At 37.5% G+C, this 19,426-nt stretch overlaps 1 protein-coding gene across 7 annotated transcripts in view; it reads left to right on the top strand.

Annotated features, from left to right (window-relative positions):
* MAST4 (microtubule associated serine/threonine kinase family member 4) overlaps positions 1–19,426 on the top strand; it is a 315,990-nt gene that overhangs the window by 149,601 nt on the left and 146,963 nt on the right. For all 7 annotated transcript variants that reach the window (XM_026865288.1, XM_026865287.1, XM_026865290.1 and 4 more), the window contains one exon: positions 8,704–8,735. In XM_026865288.1, the coding sequence (XP_026721089.1) occupies positions 8,704–8,735 (32 nt within the window). The remainder of the gene's footprint in view (positions 1–8,703; positions 8,736–19,426) is intronic.

The raw sequence follows: 19,426 nt of genomic DNA, 5'->3' as shown, positions 1-19,426 counted from the left end.
CTGTGTTGACTAGTAATTGAAGATTTATCCAACAGCTGGTGATGTGCATGTCCTCTTGGCTAGCCTATAGGAGGAGGACTAGCAACAGTAGCCTTTTGCATTTCAGCAGCAAGTATGGCAAAGAAGCAGTAGACAAGGTAGGAGACTTGTTGAGAAAGTCCACAACAAGCAATATTTAAGTTTGTAATAATGGCAAAGACAAAAGATCATGACAATGTGGCTCCCTGAACTAAAATGGGCTCTGCTGTGGAAGACCCTAGTGTGTTTTTTCCAGCTTTTTCAGGGCATTTAGAACTCTATAGGGAATAATCAAATTTAATCTTGTTGAGAGAAACGTGACAACAGTTTTGAAGTGAAAAAATAAAGCTTTCATTTTGACTAAGCTGTTTTCACAAATGGGTTTAATATTTACCTTGCTGGTCTCTGGACAGTCTCCATTTTTCCAATGTGACCCTTGCTCTAGAACTTGAACCTTTCTTTGACATTAGTGGAGTATATTATCAGTAAGCTGTGAGGTCAGCTGCACCAATCAAATTTGAATTTATAAATACTAATTAAAATGTCAACATTAAGCAAAACCATGAATTTTGAGACTTGTAATAGTGTAAGGGGCAGAAGATCTGGAATCATTAACAGAGCAAATGTAAATTAGCTTTTTTCTGCAAAAGACATATTTCTGTTGTCTGCTGAATGCAAAATAGTAGTGTTTTGCCACTAGTGTTCCTTGTGATGTTTTTTGGGGAAAAGTGAGTTATTTGTGCCCTTTGTTCCTGGCCTGCCCAAAATCTTCTCTTTACCCTTGTGTGTGAAGAGCAGCTGCACAGCTCAGCTCTGTGGGTCCTATGGACACAAGAGTGCCTTGGCAAGACTCTTGTGACTCAATTCTTCTGATTAACATGGTTTAAAACTTAGATTTACTACACTTTTCCCTTTCAGCATGTATCATCTCTTCCAGCTGATGATACGAATGTGTTAGGGTTGAATATGGCCTGTTTTGCTAGTGGTAATCAGTCCTGGAAAAAAGAATTAACATGTTTGGACTTCTTTTATCCCCTTCTAGCTTGTGCAAAATGACTAGAAAACCTAAATGTAGTCAAGTCTCTTTCATGCTGAAGGCAGGCTTAATCATTTTATCTACAAGTTACTGATTTCAACAGAGTTTAGCAGCAGCTGTTGAACATGCATACTCACTGTATGATACAAAACATGATTCACAGCTGGTGGGCATAATGGTCTCCAGCAACTGTATTGTCAAGAAGTGCCAAAGCTGGCTGCTGCATGCTGTGGTGTTGCTTTTTTCTTTTTTAATAGTAAGCAAAATCCTGTGTAGGTATACCAGTGGGAAAATGACTGCTTTCTGTTTGAAGAAAGAACCTAGACAATCAAACAGCACCTAGGGAAATACTTGGCTTTACTCAAAGAGGATTGAGGGTTTTCTGGTTCTGGTAAACTGTATCATTTTTCATATTTGTTCAGCTCAATGATTGTAGCAGCATCTGGCATTTATGTCCTGTGTGATTTTTTTTTTTTTTTTTTACTTTTCCATTAATATATGATAACACTCTCTAATTAATAAGATGAGAGTATTTGTGTGAACTTAGCTACTGGAATCTGTTTAGTGTTGGTGTTTCAAACACTTTGCAGTCCATGAATTTTCTCCATTAGTCATGTGGTGATGTGGTACTTTGCCAAGGAGTGACACAGACTGTATGACAGCATATCAGAATGGAGCATGGATTTTCTAACACTGTTAGATTAAATGATTTTGTCTACTTTGAGGAGGAAAGTTCATTCAGAATTTTCATACTTTATCATTAAAGAACATGGTTATTTATTAATTTTTTTTAAAGTTCAGCTATGAATGCAATGTGATAGGCAACAAACAAAACCAGAAATAGTATTTTTCTACTATATTTTACTAGGAAGTATTTGAAAGAAGTGAAGATCACAACACTAGAAAATGAATACAAAGTTTTCTTGAGTTAATGTTGGCAACAGTCAACAGCCTTTCAAAAGGAAAACAGCCTTTCAACGGGAAAAAGTCTTTCAAAAGGGCTTGTGCTTCTCATTAAAGGGAGTTTTCACCTTTTGGTGATTACAGTAGCTACACTTCAAATAAGCTACACTGCATAACTGTAAAGAAGTGGAGTCAATGTGTTCTGCCACTGCTGCTTTTTGCTGAAACTTGAGATATAGCAGAGATAATGTTCTTAAGCTAGTCTGACTAATTCTTAACTGCATTACTGTTTCTCATTTGACTAGTAGATTGCTGATACAGTGTTTGGAGGTTTCTTTTGGTTGATTTGGTATGTCCCTGAAGCACTAAGCATTTATGGATTCAGTTGTTGTAAATCAGACATGTCAATAAGGAATATTTTTTTAATTGGCATTTCTCCCCTGATTTTTGTGCTGATGAATTTTACTCTCATAAGAGTATGTTGGTAACACTTTGAATTATTTTTTTTTTTCCAATACAATTTGATTATTATTTTTTCTCTTTCCAAAGTAAATAAAGAGATTATACTCCAGACTTCTTCCAGTGACTGACTCCTGTAGTAGCCTCTCTTTTCAGAGAACATCTTTGACAATGAGGCATTAATTTAGATTCCTGCTACTCTTTCTGAAGAAACTGTTATGGTACTTTGGGGGAGGGGGGGAAAGCTGGTTACACTCTAGGCATTCTGATGTAGGAGTTGTTAATTGATTTCTGTTCATGTATTTAAAAATTTAGTTGAGAGCGTCATTTATATCTCTTAAACAATGTAATTATTTCTGTGCAAGTTCATCAGGTTGCTAAATGTTATTACTGATCTCATAATGGGAGACTTCAGACTATGGTGTAAAATGAAATTAAATAATTCTAAAATGACTCACGTTCTTCCATCAGTGTTTTTTATGCAAAACATGTTTAACTTCTGTTGACTTAGTTGAGTCTAGTCAGTTATAGATCTTAATGTTATATCTGGTTCATCTGTAGGAAAATACAAATAGATTATTTAAATTGTTTCTGTATTGTACATGATAAAGCAATTGATTTATTTTTATTGTATGTTTTTCATAGGCTGTTTGGCATTCTTCTTGATCCAGTTAATTTGCATTTAAATTGATAATGCCTAGCTTTAAGTAGCCACCTGGGTATTCCTTTTGTATTATATTTCAGAACCTGTAAGAGCTGATGCACAGATATATTTCTGCTTTGAAAGATACAGTCAGCAGTGTCTGTAACAAAAGTGTGGAAGTTAGCTGAGAAGATAAAAATGAATTGCATAGAACACAGAATATTGAATTTGACAAAATGTGACCTTTACTGGTTAAATCAAGTTTAAGTTGCTCTTTAGTTTTACAGTATGTTCCCTGTTAAAATATGCAATAGTCGCTGCTAATTTGTGACTTCAAGTTCATTATTTACGAGTTTTTTTTAGTGTTTGGAGAGTTTGAGGGGGTAACACAGAATAACATCTGTATGTTGAAATGCACAGTTAAAAATATTTAAAAGAAGCCCTGTGTTCTATGCCAAGGAATGTTCTGCAGGTTACTTGAGAAACTGAGTCTTCCCTGAGTAGCAGTAACTACCTGCCAGAGCTTGCCAGTGTATAAGTGGCCATTTTCATATATGAAAATGCTTGTGAAGAGGTGACTTTTATTTACTTGGTGAGGGTACCTATTAAGCAAAACCACTGGTAAACTGGTGGCTGCAGCTGAATGACTGGCAAGAATATGAAAGCCTTCAGCTGAAAGGCAGAGCATCAGACTTTACTGTAAAGTATTAATAGTGCATGGCTCCTTGGCAGCCAGTGTGGAAAGGATCAGTGATCTTGACTGGGACTTATGTTATAAGTGAAGAAGGTATTGGTACCGTTTTCCTGAGCAAAGTGAGTATAGACTTGCATCTTGGACAAGCCAGTTCAGACTATGGTTTCTGAGGAAGAGGTGGTCCAAACATGAATTCACTTGAATCATCTGGAAGGGGAAAAAATGTTATAGTTACACCTGTTTTGTAAGAAATCAGACCCGAGTGAGAACACCTTGACTGACAAAGAAAGAGCTGAACACCTTTCTGCACCTTTTTGAAAACTGGTTAATCCTGTCTTGAACTAGAAATTTTAGTCAATAGCCACTCCTAAAATTCAACCCTAGTGTTAATAGAAAACCATTTCTGAGGCAGAGGCTTAGTATTTTTGGAACCAGGAAAGAGTGTAAGTTGACCTAAGAACAAAGGATAGTTTTGTCAGAGAAACAAAATTACAGCAGGAGAGACGCATTTTGTCTGAAATACTAACACTGGGGGCATCTGAAGTGGTTTATGTCTCCACATTGGTAATGAATGTCCTTTGTGCAGCTGAAGAACTGAATGTTGGCAAAGTTGGAAGCAATCAAAGTAACAAGCATAACCTGACACTACGTTGCTTAGAAGGTATTTGGAATGGATTAAGAAAATAGCTTGATATATTAATCTTATAAAGAGGTCAAGGTTAGCTTGTAAAAAGCTCTTGCACAGTGCCACCCCTTTCCCTGATAGATCAAAACAATATGACACTGTGTTACTTGCCTGCTTTTTTTCCTTATTCCCACATCCAAATGCAACATCTACTGTCATCCCCCAACTTTTCTTCAGCAAAAACATAGTAATTGCTTAAAAAAAAATCCTTCAAATTAATCCTTCAAAGTAGTAACTCTTGCTGTCAGTGATTATAAAAAGGTGAATTGTGTGCCATTGCTGATTTTTTTCTTTCTACTGTTGTTAATGCAGTGTTAATGTTGTAATGTTAACCTATTCTTGATGCACACATTACCAGAAAGCCCTCAGATGCTTACAGCCTATGAGGATGTGTAGAGCCAATAGTGTAAAAGAACCCTCATATTCATCTTATCATACTTAACACCTCCTCAACTGAAGAATGCATTACTGGAATTTGCCTTGAAAAGGTTCATTTTTTTCAGACTGCTTCATGGACAACTACAAACTCTGAAAGATGAGACTTTCTGAATATTTGAACATTGTTACTGAAGATGAAGCAAATTTACTGTGGTTCTAAAATCAACCTGTGTTGACATTATCTGCATCTTAAGCAGCTTATGAATGTGTCTGCTTTTTATGGATTCTTTAAAATTAAACCCAGCAATAAGTAAAACTATGTTATTGGTAGTACAATGCACAGAGTATGGAGTTTGAACAGATTAATGATAGGTGCACTTAAATTCAGTACACATAGGTCTTAATGCAACATCACAGCAATTTGGCACAACTTGCACAGATCTCTTAAACCTGAGGCAAGGTTTATTATGTTTTCAGACCACGTTTTTTTGAGACACAAAGGGCCTCAAGGACAAGAGTCTCTGGTTCATTAAGTCGACTTTGTGTTATTGTAGTGGAATGAACAGCCTTAAAAGCAGTCCAACTCGAACTGGCCAGAAGAGGATTCCACATAGGGCAAGGGCAAAAAACCATAGTGTTGTCCTTTGGGGCAAGGCTGGTGCCTGAGAAACATGAAGAGTGTAGTGAAGGAATATATTTTTTTTTAATACCTCAGGAGCTTGCGTGCTAAGTATGTGATCTGAAGGTCTTTGCACCACAAAGTTTTTATCGTATGTGTTGGATGCTGTGCAGTGGAAGTAGGACAGCTGGTCTTTAAGACTTTCAGAAAGGAAACAGTGTAATGTGAGAAAACTGTGAAGTCATTACAGGCCATTTGCAGTGTAACTGAGATCTGAGCTGGAGCATTGCAAGCCTGAAGAACTGTGATTTTCAGTATGGTATCATTCAGCTCTTCCCTGTTTTCAGTGACTGTAAGTGAAACAGCTGGGAGAAATGGAGTGAAAATGGAATCTTTAGCTATGGGATGGTGTGTATGTTTTTTATGCACCTAGGAAATAAATGATTAAGCTATACGCTAGCCCCATGTAGACCATATTTACACTTTTCCCACCTGCTTCGTGTAGATCCAGCTGTGGAGCTCCACTGTACTATTAGAAAACTAGCATAATGTTGGTGAACCTTGTCTGGAGTAAGAAAGTCTGTACTGATACAGTTGATAATCTGATAATTTTTTCAGGCCATGCAAAAATTTTGGGGGCGAGTCCTAAGTGACACTAAAAATCAGGTAGGAGCTGTGAAAAATTCAGCCTGATCTGAGACAGAAAACCAAGCTTTAGTTCACTATGGTTTTGATTTTTTTTTTTTTTTTCTTGGAGATACTCAAACTGGATAAGCATGAGAGTAGTGACCTTGGATTTTAGAATCAGTGCTGTGATATATAATAGAAATTAGGATATAAATATTACCAAGAAAAGATACTTGTTTTATTTCATTCCTTGTTTTGTTTATTTGTATACAGTTTTAAGATCCAGTCTTACAAATGCTTTATTTACAATGTTTTGAAAATTTTCCTGTATGAATTATGTACCCAATGTTTTACTTTGCATGAAGAGATCTTAGCAGTTCTTAATATCTTCACCAGCAAGTCATTACAGTGAATCATCTCATACAGAGTTTTATTCTTTAGTCAAAAATAGTGCTTTAGGATGGCACGCATGAGAATGGGCCAAGAGATTAATGTGACTTCAGGTGTCTACAGAAGTCAGTGTCTGTCATGTGTGCTGTTATAATGATAAACTATAACCAAAATATTCTGCTAAAAAAGAAAAAAGACCTGAATCATAAGAAACAAATTTAAAGTATGTTTCAACTCTGTTAAATGGGATGAAAAACGAAGTATGATTCTTGCTTGCACATTTTGATTGTTATACCACAAGCGTTGTCTGTTACAGTATGACAGTGCCTAGAATTTCAAGTAAAGTTTTACGTTAGAAATAGAAAACAATGGCATTGTAAATATTAAAAAAGAAAAAGACATAAAAAGGGAAGTACAAGGGTTCTAAATCACAGTTGCATTTTGTTCATGATGAATGTGGTATTTTAAATTTAGGGGAATTATTCAGCTTCATAATGCATATTGTATGCAGGTGTAACTGTTCTTTTGTATATACGCACATGTTATGCTAAAAGATTCTGGTTTAATTTGCAAATTCTGAACAGTTGCTGGAACTTGCTAGGAAGTGCCAGAATTTGTTACCAAGGCCCTTAATTCGGCTGTCCTATGTCTTTGCGTTATGATCTCTAATTACATTGTTTCACACTATTTTTTCCTGTCTCATTCAATGAACAGGATGGGAGGTGCTCGGGAATTGAGCAGCTACTTGATATTTTAATCCTTATCATTGGGTTAGCAGCCCAGGCTTTATTTACTGCACACCATTTAAAAGTCTCTAAAGAATACGTAATTATTCATTCCCTTATGGCCTTTTCTAAGGTGTCTGGCTGAACTATTTTTATCCATTCAATTGTATTTTCATGTGCATTTTCTGGTCAATACCTATAATTTAACTTTATGTGCTATGTGAAATAAAACACGTGTGTGCACACACAGAGTATGCATATATATATATATATATATATATATATATATATTTACTTTTTAAAGATAATTTTCCAATTATTGCCTTCCTAGAATGGAAGCAGTTAGATACTTTAAAACAGCCTTTTGTGAGGATATTGAAAGTAAATATAGAACAATGCAATTGAGTGACTAGAGACATCCGTCTACATAAGTTGTCATTCTCATATGCAGCCTTGTCTTTCATGATGCTCTTCAACTTTAAATGTGTTTGTCTGTGTATCCTCTAGATTGGACAATTTGTCTATTTAAACACAGGTGGTACTCCCTGCTGGATGTGATTGCAAAGAAGACTTAACTAATGTAGTGTTCAGAATACAAGTTCATGCGAGAAATGGAAAAAAGTGAGGGTAGTTGAACACTGAAGCAGGTTGCCAAGAGAGGTTGTGGAGTCTCCGTTTTTGCAGATGTTCAAAACCCAACTGAATGGGGCCTTGACTAACCTCCTCTAATTGGCCCTGCCTTGAGCAGGTTGGACCAGATGATCTCCAGAGGTCCCTTCCAGCCTCAGCTATTCTGTGATTTATACAAAACAAGATAATCTGCTTGTAGTTATATGCAAGTTATGCTTATTTCTGGTGGGCAATACTTAATGGATCTTGTGACTTCTAATAGAAACCACTAGTAAAATGTTTCTGCAATTTCCGTTTGACTGTCAGGCTATCTTGTCAGTCCCATAACCTGTAGTTTAATAAAAGTGATTATTTTGTCATGCTAGTACTTTGCAGAGATTATAATAAATTATAAAGATTTATGGTTGACCAAGCTGTTATGTACTTAATCTTTTTTGGGTTAAGGAACAAAGTGTAGAAAGCTTGGTAGCAGTGGTCACCTATTTAGGTCTTGATCCTATTGTTAACTTTTGCAAATGATGGCTGCTTGAAAGAACTTAATGTATCTTTGCCACTGAGTCTTGCAAATTCTAGTACTGTTATCAGTTCAGTCAAGATAGCTCTGACTGTAAGGCTTTTCTATAACACAATCTATTGTGTGAAATATTTTCATATTGCTGCTACAACAAGGCCTAGACTTTCCCATTGATGATGTTAATATTTCAGATAAGAATGGAAGGCAACAAGTAAAAGATGGTGCATGTAAAATCTGTACCATCTTTTACTGTAGTCCAAATACTCTGCTTCTGTCTGTCTGCTACTGGTGGGATGGGATGATTACAGTACTTGCCTTAAAAAAGCCACTTCCAATGAAAATGTTTTATTCCTAATACAGTGTAACTTTTTTTCTGTTGCAGAAGGAGTTGAGCCTTCCAAGAAGAGGAAGTTTGTAAGTATATGAAGTGTCTTCTGTTGTGTTCACAGTATAGTATGTTTGACAGATTTTGGTAAGCTAGTCTTCTTTTCAGGGCAGTTAAAATGAAGGTTAAATGTGGCAGTTGATCTGTCTTAAAATACATACAAAGAAATTAAGATTTTAAATTAAAACCCATGGGTTGTGCAGTGACCATTTATGTCCACACCCCTCTCTAGAGAGCTGTTGTGAGGGATTTCCAAAGTGACAAGTTCTTAGTTGAAGCTTCTGTTTTGTTCCGAAGATTTCTCTTGTTAAAAATCAATGAAGAAATTTGTGTTCTTCATGAATTATATAAATGAAACGGCACATAAGTAAAAGCATTTTCTTACGGAATTCTGTGAACAGACCTGTGGATGAAAAGATAGGAACAAGGAACAGATGAGTTCTACTAAATCTACAGGGTTGTTAAGCTACTGTGTTGATTAGTGGAAGTAAAGACTGTATATTCTTGTAAAAATTGTTACTGAGTTAGAATAATACGAATTCAGATACTGTGGTTTAGCTGTGCTTTGCTAAGATTTCTGTGCCTTGGCTGTGTTTTTCTAGTGTTTGGTTTTGAGGTGTTTGGTTTTAAAGCTTGTGGTTTTAGTTGTATCTAGTTTATTTCTGGTTCTTTATTAGTAATTTATTGAGAAAGTATTGGGATAAGAACATAGCAAAATGTCTTAAGAAACAAACTTTCTACTTCTTTCAAAAAATACCTTAGGATTACATTACATTAAGCTTGTGTTAATATGACAACATGTTGTGACTAAAACCATAAGCCCTTGCATAAAAGGCCAGTTACTTGGGTTTGTTTTCCTATACTTGTTTTCAACTTGATAGCTTTTGGTGACAGTAAGGTTAAGATATGTGAAACTGTAATTGCTGGGAAGGTGTTGTTAAGTACTCTTGTTCTGACTTAAATGGTGTACCAGAATTCTGCATTTTGTAGGACATCTGCTGACTTGGAAAAGACTTTCTTTTTTTAGGTTCTGACACATTAAAAGTCTTAAACTAAACAGTAAGCAAAGCCATTATTTAAGAAAAGTCAAGAAAATATAAAACTAATTCCAAATCAAGTAATTGACAATTTACAATGACAGAGAGAAAAACAGCTAAGGAAAATTATTTTTGTTGCCTTCTTTTTGTGCCCTTGTTTTTTTGTGGACAGAAGACCGCCTTTATTGAAGTTAATGCCTAAATTAACTGTTGACTTCAGACAGAGAAGAAAGTGGCTCTTGAGGCTTTTTTTTTAAATCCATAGCTATGACCTCACTCTTGCTATGATGTTTGGCATTGAATGTTATGACATATTTTTTCTCTAAGTTTGCAAATAAATCACCTCAGTTGCATTCATGTATTTCTTTTTATAGCTGATCACTGAGATGCAAGTGCACATTCTGTAATGTTGCTGAAACTTCTATAGGAATAGCTCCTTGTCAGCATAATCATATCTACTTATTGTGCTTTACGATTATTAGTGCTTAGGATTCCGCAGATGGTATTATTTAAAGATACCTTTACTACACTGTCTTAGTTAACAGGGCTCATAGTGCTGAGGCTAGCAAAGGCTGTAGCATCAGGGATTGTGTGTGTGGGCCATGTTGGCCAGTCTGTTTGCATGTTATATATATGTTGACATGAAGACTGAATTTCAAAATGTGAGAGGTCCTATGGACCTAGAGGTTGTGAATGGCTCCGGATAGGCATAGCACTTTGTCTTCTGGAGCTTCAGAGCCAATGGCATGCCAAGGATGCAACTTTAAGCAGGATGGGGAGAACTGGTTCAGGGTTGATCAAGTAAAGAAGCTTGGAAAGTGAGGTTTGTGTTGATTGAATAACTGGAACTGATCATTCCCCCCACCTCCCTCTTTGAAATGATCTCTTACTCTCTTATATGATACAATCAGAGGAGGAAGGAAAGAGGGATTCATGAGGAAAAGTGTCTTGCTTATGGTTCAGCATGTGTATGTTTCAAAGTGCTAGTGTGCAGAATATTTAGGCTTCTTTTATATGTCTTGCATTATTTTTTATACTTAGAGTGGCTACTGGCTGGACCATATATATGCAGATAATTTTAAAATATATGTTGTATGACAACATAAAGGAGACTGCTGATTCTAAGCCTCACTGGGATGGGTTATGGTGTATATAACATGGTTATATGGAAAAGTGGGTATTTGATGGGAAGCATACCGAGTGACAAGCTGTTTGAAAAGAAGTGGTATTTGACTGATACAGACTACCAGCCTTTCCCTACCTGTTCTGCTGAATCAGCCAGAGTTCTTGGACTTACTTAGCTATGTGCTCAACTTGATGACAGAAGTGTTACTTGGGTTTCTTTTATTAAGTTGATCAGATATGCCATGAAAGAAGGCAATGCTGACTTACTGTCAGCAATGCCATAAGCAGAGGAGTCAACCCATTTAGTAGCTGTTATTTTGAGTTCATTATCTGTTGGCATCCATTCTAATGCATGGTGTTACCTGCTACAAGTTGGCAATGCTTTTTTAGTTGTTAAACCTCATTTGCCATTTATCTGCCAGGGGTACCCTGATTATACCACTGGGCACATACATTCTTGCCATGTGTGGAGTTATTCCACCTAATAGCTAACCTTTTGATCTAGCTCTATGGCTGTCAACCTACAAGCCCAACTACTTCCAGTTAAAAAACATGCCCTCTGTTTTCATTGAACTTTCTATGTTACCATTGCTCAGTCCAAATACAGAGACTTCTCTGGAAACTAACACTTCCCTGCTTTTTGTTACACAAGATTCAGCTGATGCTAGGGCAGGGTAGTATGAAACTGTTTCCTGGTTTTGAAATAGAAGACTAAAGATTAAGGGCGTGGTGGTGGCAGAAGTCAAGAAAGAATCTAGAGGGGTTGGAAATGGTCTTATGTCGGAAATGTGGGATGTAATGTGCTTTAGGGGAAACTGTGAGAGAGAATTGAGGACATAAAATGAAGGAAACTAGAAGGGGGAGAGGGCTGAACTTTTTCCATTCTTCCCCAGATTGTCTGTGGCTGTGAGGCCTTGCTTTGGATCTCACAAAATAAGTTAAGCTTTCTCTGGGCCTCCTAGAATTAAACCCAGTTCTGATTTTGTTATACAGCAACTCCTAAAGGTTAAAGTTAACTTTAGCACAGTTGGCATAAACTTGAGATAAGGGGTGCTGGTTGAGAAAGGAGTGAGCTTTTCCATCCTCAGAGCACACCCTGGCTGTGCTGGCACAGGTGCTTGTGTGGGCACAGGCAGAACTGATCCGGGTTGCAACTAACTTCATGCAGGTTCTTCAGCACGTTTGACTGTGCAGCTGCACAAATGCCTTGCTGTCAGCAGGGTGTGGTGGCATGGAGGCAGTATGAATGGCTGGGAGCTTTCTCTAGGGCTGTCTCCAGCAGGAAAACAGAGTTTATATAAGCTTAACATGCTTGTAAACCTGCATGGTTGTTAACTCTCCCACTTTGCTACTCTATCAGAAAACTATATCAGAGTGTATTTCTGCACAAAGCCAGTACAGAATGGATTACAATTATTATTTCTATGTTGTTATATTTTTATTGATTTGTTTGTTTTCACCAAACACTTTCAGATATCAAGTGAGACATTTGTGCTTGATGTTAAGCCAAACCCAGAAATACATATTTAATTTGATCAGAGTTAAGTGTTGCTTATGATGTAGATCTTCTTATCAACCAGAGAATGCCAGATTTTGTCTAAAAATCCCTGTCCTTTACACATTTAGAGAGTATCTAGCTGGAGTAGGTAGCCTGAGAAGAACTCTGAGTGAATCTTGTGCATTAACCAGGTGAAATTCCATCATTGAATTACCCTCTTTTGTATCCTTCCCATACCCACAGAGTACAGCAAAATGAGAACTACAGAGAGACAGGGGATGAACTCAAAGTTTGTGGCACAAAAATTACACTCAGCTTTAAGCTGGTACATTCTGGTTTAAAATGCCTTTCTCCTAAAAATGAATTAACAATGTGGGGTGGAGAGGAGCCTTCAGAAACAGTAATACTTGAAAAGAAGTAAGTGGGTAAGTAGAGGAGGTTCCTTCTTTATTAAGAGCTTCAGTGGTTAAAGCACCTGCCCTAGAAATAAGATACCTGACTTTTCCAGACTAAATAGGTTCTCTTTCCATTTTCTTTTGTGTAATCTGTCAATTTCAGTTTAATTCAGAGCTAGATAACTTTTATGTATTTATTTTTGCTGTATCTCTCCTCTTGACATTTCTGAAACTAATTTCAGTAATTATAAAAGATGGACTCTAGTTCAGTAACAGCAATTATATAATTTGCTTGCACCTGTGGAAATGTCAAAGTTGGTCACAGAATTTTCATAAAATTCATTTATGCATTACAGTGAAGCAGCTGATATACTTGGATAACAGCAACATAAGAGTGTGACCAGCCAAGAATTCAAGAGAAACACTAGTTAAAACCACTGCTTACTTAGAGGCTAAATTAAGTAAGTTTCAAGGAAGTTAATAACATTTTTGTAAGACAGTTTTTATCAATGACAAATATGGTCTATTAGTTAACTTCAGGGAAAAAGTGCAAATGAGAAATGGAATGGAATTATGAAATCATGCCAAGTATATTAAAAAAGAAAAAAACAAAAGGCAAGCTTTGAGATCAATTTCATGCAGATGGGCAAAACTATAATTTGATTGACAGTTTTTGTGTGCATGTATATATGTATGCTTACAGATAGATATATCTATTAAAAAATTGTCTGTGTATATAGGTGACCTATGATAAGGAAAGGTGTTTAGATGGGGTGCCAGAGCATCCAATGGAAACATCAGAAGTGAAACACATTGGTTGTACAAGCTTAACTCACTCTGAACAGCTGCCTCTGAGTTTTATCTCCCTAATTGCATTGGCTTCTTTGTGGCTTGAAGGACACAACTGTCAAAGACAGTCAAGGAAATTAATTTTGAGTAACTGTGAAGAATTGAAAAATAACACAAACAAAAGCCTCCAAGCACCCCAAAACATGTAAGGAAGAGTGCTACTGCCTTTGTCTTACGTATGCATATGCTTATGCATACAGCTTTGCAGCTTTTTTCATTGAATGTATTTTTGCAGAAGGGCACTATTGTGCTGAATGTGCTTACGTCAAGGCACATCATTTGCAAAGCACAGAAATTAAAATTTGATTAATTATAGCTGAAGACAAACTTTAAGTTCTGGAAATTAGTGATTAGTTTTGGAAAATTGTTATCTAAACAGTTTTAGACAGATCACTATAATACTAGAGTTTTGAGAAATAAAGTATTTTCCATGTTAATTATAAAAGCTATTCCAAATGTAGTCTTGAGATACTCCAGTTACTAAATTTTTTTTCCTAATAAAAATAAAAACCCTATTTCTGTTTATGAAAGTTTTAAGGCATGTTTAGATTTTTTTTCTCTAGAAGTGCACAGCCTCTTCAATCTGGTGTTCATTGAGAGAAATTGAAATATAATAAAATAATTATAGGAGAAGAACTAATACTTTGAGAGAACTTTCTTCAGAGCATGCATCAGCAGTTAGACCTAAATATGAGTAGTGGGTTCCTCATGCTATGAAACAGTGTTGGACTGGAAGTTTGTATTGCTGTCCCTTCTGTTTCCACTTTGCTGCTACTGCTGTTCAAATTTGTGTACAGATCAAGTAAACAAGATGACCTCAGGTGTGTGTTCTGATAAGTACTATCGTTACACAAAGAGTATAGAGATGGACATCAGTTTGTTCTTCGGAGTGTCTGCCTCTGTAGCTGTGACTCTCATATCTTCTGTTGACCTGAGTTTTTACTGCAAATTAGTGTGTCCTGATACAAGACTGACTGATGGCAGTTTAAGGAATTCAGTCTGCCTGAACAAGGGATGTGGGGCAAGGTTGCCCCCAGGAAAGTTCTTGTTGCATATATGTGTACTGTGTTGACCTTTGTCAAGATGTGGAGGGGTCAAAATAGGCAAGGAGGCTTGTGTGCCAGGACTGACAGGAGCTAGCCCTTTTTGACTTGGATAGCTTGAGTGATGCAGTTTATACTGTGGGTACAGCTTATGCTAAGCTATGAATTCGCCTGTTCATGAAGTTTTCCTTCCATTACATATACATCATGTGCTTTTATCACTCTCTGTCCATATGTTAGGGCCATAGACTTAGTTTGCTGATCTAAATTATATCTGGAAAAGAGTAGCTTTCTTCTGTTGGGTTAATTGTATCCATGTTCAGGGTTTTTCAGGTATAGTAGCAAAAAAAGAAGTCTTTTTTGGTGTCACAGTCAAGAATAACTTTTGATATCAGCAAATAACACAGTATTGTTAAATTGTATGTCAAAGATAGAGGGATTTTCTGGAAGAAGTGGAAGCTGTGGGTAGAGTTGAGAAGGTCTTGTTTTTTAGAGGTCTCAGAGTAGAACCAGCTATTTTTTTTCTTCCATTTAATTTTCATTTACATTTTATCCACTCTTTTTTTCAGCTTCATCTGAATTTATCTCAACTGTCTTTATCTCAACCCACAAGGTTTTACCTTTTTCTTGTGATTCTCTTCCCCATCCTAGTATGGGAAGAGAAGTGAGCTAGTGGCCACATGGTAATTAGTTGACAGCAGTGCTTAAACCATGACAATTTGTTGCCTGAAGTTTATCATTTAGCTGAAATACCACAGTATTACATACCTTGGCATAAAGCATTCAGGAAACTCCTGTTTATTGAGATTGCTTTACTACCTTCTGTGGAGCAAATGAAATGTGCTGCCATATGCTGGCTTTCCCCAGAACTCCAAGTTAAGAACTTCGTTGTAGTTACTGCATAGCTTGGGATACAAATATTGGGAAGACCACCTGAAAAAGTAGTTATGTAGACACTTTCTAATATTAATCTCTTACTTTGCAGTAGTGTACTACTACATTTTCTTGTACTGTAGTGTTCGATTACATGCACCGTAGAGATTTATTTTGGGTGAAGTCAAATGAGAACATCCTCTACAGGCAGTTAATCTCATGTACTCCTACCCCTAATGGGGAAGTAAGCAACCAGTGAGTTTGTACAGAGCACATGTCTTCTAGGAAAATGCTCTTGGATCACTGAGTTCATGTAATGTCCTCATGTGCTTCCTTCGCTATGTCAGGCATCTGTGCCTTCATATTGGCTGTTGTCTATTTTTTGTGATCCTTCTTGGCTCTCACCTAATTCTTTCACTAAGCTTTCATTAGCCACTAGCCTTTTTTATACCAAACCTTTGCCAGTCTCCCCATGATGGGCCTCTTTCTGAACGTTTTAGCTCTTCATGATTCTTACTCTTTCCTTCCCCATCCTTCCCTTGCCATCCTGGGGTCCTGAGGAATGGATTCTGCTTGTGAACCTGTGCCATAAGAAGAATAAAAGCTACTTCAGTATCCAGAGGCTGCTGCTGGATGTGAGAGGGATTTGCAGTCAGGTAGAATTTCAGAAGATAAATGCTTCCTTCTGGAGGACCAGACACAACAGCTGGATCTCTGAGAAGCAACAAAGCAGGCACGTCCTCACTGGCAGAGGTCTGGAATGAACTGGGCAATGCTAAAAATCCTCATTCATCTTCCTCTGAAGGCTTTACACTATAGTCCTGGGCAGCAACGAGTGAGACAGCTGTAGGGAGAGTTGGAGGAGGAGAAAGGCGGGTTAGAACTTGGTGAGAAATGTGTGTCCATGGTCTATAGACAGACCTTTAAGTTTAAAGCAGCCAGAGTACTGTGTGACAGCAGGAGGCACCTGGTGCTGACTGTCAGGGCCTCTGTTGTCCAAGGCTCAGAGTGGTGCCTGCTCTATAGCTAGGTCACATTGGCTGTTTCTTGTTTGTTAGTACCTTGTGAACTTACTGCATGTTTGTGGCCATACCCATTTTTGCCTTTATCTATATCTATGTCTAAATCCAGAAAGCTTTTAGTTTACTGCTCTGTAAATCTGAACTTTTGGTTTTTTAGCAAAGTTTTACCAATAAGCCATACCAGCAAATCTATATTGGGGGTTGGGGAGAGGGTGGGGTTATTGTCACTTCTGAGAACCGCTTGTTACATTGCATGTAGGGCAGAGACACTAAGCAGGAAGTCTGTACCGGGTCTGGCTGATCTGGAATTGGTTTTCCCCTATAGCAGCCCCCATGGTGCTGTGGTTTATGCTGGGAGCTGGCAGGGTGTTGATAGCACCCTGGTGTTGTGGCCACTGCTGGGCAGTGCTTACACAGCACCAAGGCTCTTTCTGATATTTCCCCCAGTGGGACGGGGTGGGCAAGATCTTGGGAGGGGACACAACAGGACAGCTGACCCGAACTGACCAGAGGGATATTCCAGACCATGTGATGTCTGCTCAGTATAAAGCTGGGAGAAAGGAGGAAGGGGGTGGGGTCACCCTTGGTCCTCCGAGGAACCACTACGCGTGTTGGAGCCCTGCTTCCTGAGAAGGCCCAACAGCGACTCTTCATGGGAAGTAGAGAATAAATCTGTTCTCTTTTTTTTTTGCTTCTGCACGTGGACCTTTGCTTCACTTTGCTTATATTAAAACTGCTTTTGTTTTACCCACAAGGGTTAGTCTGTCTTATTTTTCTTTCCCTTCTTTGCCCTGTTGAGAAAACAAGGGGAAGGGGGTGGTGGTGGGGGGAAGTGATAGGGCAACTTGGTGGGTACCTGGCATTTAGCCAAGGTCAAGCCACCACAAAGTCACACTGGTCTGCGGGTGTAAGAAACCTGGATGACTGGCTTTAGTAATTATTTTTCATTAGTGAAAGATGATGGAATAGATAGTATTTCTTAAGTTTGCAGCAGACAACAAGCTAGGAGAAGGCAAGTATATTGACAGTATGGGGTTTCAAAATCATTCTGACAACAGGTGAAAATGCACAAAGTAAAACAGGACAAGCTGGAGACTTCTTCAGCAGAAAATAGCTTTTCAGATGCAAGATAGTTGGATAGGTGTCAGTTTGCAGAAAAGCATGAGAGGCATAATGGTTCCACAATGTGGTGCTGTTGGGGGGTGTGTGGGGCAAGATGGGAGAGAGTACATCATGCTGGGAAGCTAATGTTCTGAGCTGCAAGGCAAGCAGCATTATTATACCCCACACAGAATATACAAGGCCTTATGCTGGAGTGCTGCATTTAGGTTTGACTGCTGTGTGTTGAGATGGATCTGCTGGAGAATAAATGACAACTGTCAGCTGCTTTGGAAACTTGACATGATCTGTGGAAAAATATTTACCAGCCTGGGGTTATTTACTTTAGAGAAGGGGTGATCCTGAAAGTCTTCAAGTATGTGGAACATCTGCCATGATTAGGAAATAAAAGTGTTTTTCTCTGTTACTGGGGTGTAAAGCAAGACATAGTGTGGCTGAATTGGAACAATGGGGATTCAGCTCAAACACTGCTGAAACACATACTGTCTCTGAAAAGCAAAGGAAAGGAGTTGGATACCTGGGAGTGTTGTGGAATTGCTATCAGCTTTTAAGAATAGATGAAACAAACAGCTGGCTGGAGTGATGGGGTAATATAGGTATGATGAACCTCTCCTGGGGAGAGAGAAGATGGTCTCTTGACTTCCTTCTAGCCTTTATAATGTATCATTACTTCCATGGGATTAATTGCCAAAACTTTCTGCTGAAACTTGATGCTATATTTTAAGTATCTGTTTTCATGCAAGAAAATACTGTTTTGTAACAAGATGTTACTCATTTGGGCTTCTCCATAATGACAGAGTTCCCTACAGAAATTGTATAGAGCTTTGTGTAAGCATAAAACAGATTTATAAAACAATGAGCTTCAAACTTTGAAATTTTTTTTGTGAAAGACTGACTGCTCTAATTCTGCTGCCCACCTCTGTTCAGAGTGCTTGCCTACCCCTGTTTGCCTAATGACTATTCTAGAGAGAACCAAGAGGTCTATTTAAAAAAAAAAAATCAGGAATACATCTACTCTTACAAAGCTCTTGCAGAGAAGCTTCTTCAGGCATATATGTATTCGTGTGCATGATGGGCCTTTAATAAGGAATCAGCTATCAATCAATCAATCAGCCAAAACAGAACTTTGTCTAGGTACCTATTAGTTGCTGACAGACTGGTGTAGGGTGTTGGGAGAAGGGTTGCAGACTGGATTATAGAATCATGAAATGTCTTATTTGGGCTTTTAACTTTTTGAAGAAAATATTAGATACCACCATGATCTTACAAAACTAGTCAGTAGAAGATATTTTTACATTTTCCATGTATTTCTTTTGATGGAAAAATAAAAATGGGAAAGTTAAATGGCATCAGTTAGCACTGAAATATATCTTTAATAATGACCAGATAAACAAATGCTCATTAAGAGCCCAAGTTTGGGTTATCCCTGCATAACAAGGCTCTTGATTTTAAAAAAAACCCCACCTGTTTAAATTGTATGTAATGTAGAACTCTTGAAGAAGTAGATCTATTCTTGCCTCTGATTTTTTTTTTTAATGCTGTTCCTTTTGTATTGAAAGGCAAATTGAGACCATAATTATTAAAGTCTGATTTCTCAAGATTTTTACAGTTTTGATATTAGCTTGATGTCTTTGAACAAGAGACTTTATTAGTTGAAGCTATTTTTATTACTTCCTAATTTCACATGATTTTTTTTTTTTCTTATAGCATGTGAAATATAGTAGGAGATTGTCTAAATCTGAAGTAGCTACTCTGGGAT

Source organism: Athene cunicularia, assembly GCF_003259725.1.
Source record: "Athene cunicularia isolate RWA chromosome Z unlocalized genomic scaffold, athCun1 chrZ_part1, whole genome shotgun sequence".
Classification (NCBI taxonomy): Eukaryota; Metazoa; Chordata; class Aves; order Strigiformes; family Strigidae; genus Athene; species Athene cunicularia.
The sequence above is the reverse complement of the archived record's forward strand: the minus strand, read 5'-3'. Positions and strand labels throughout refer to the sequence as shown.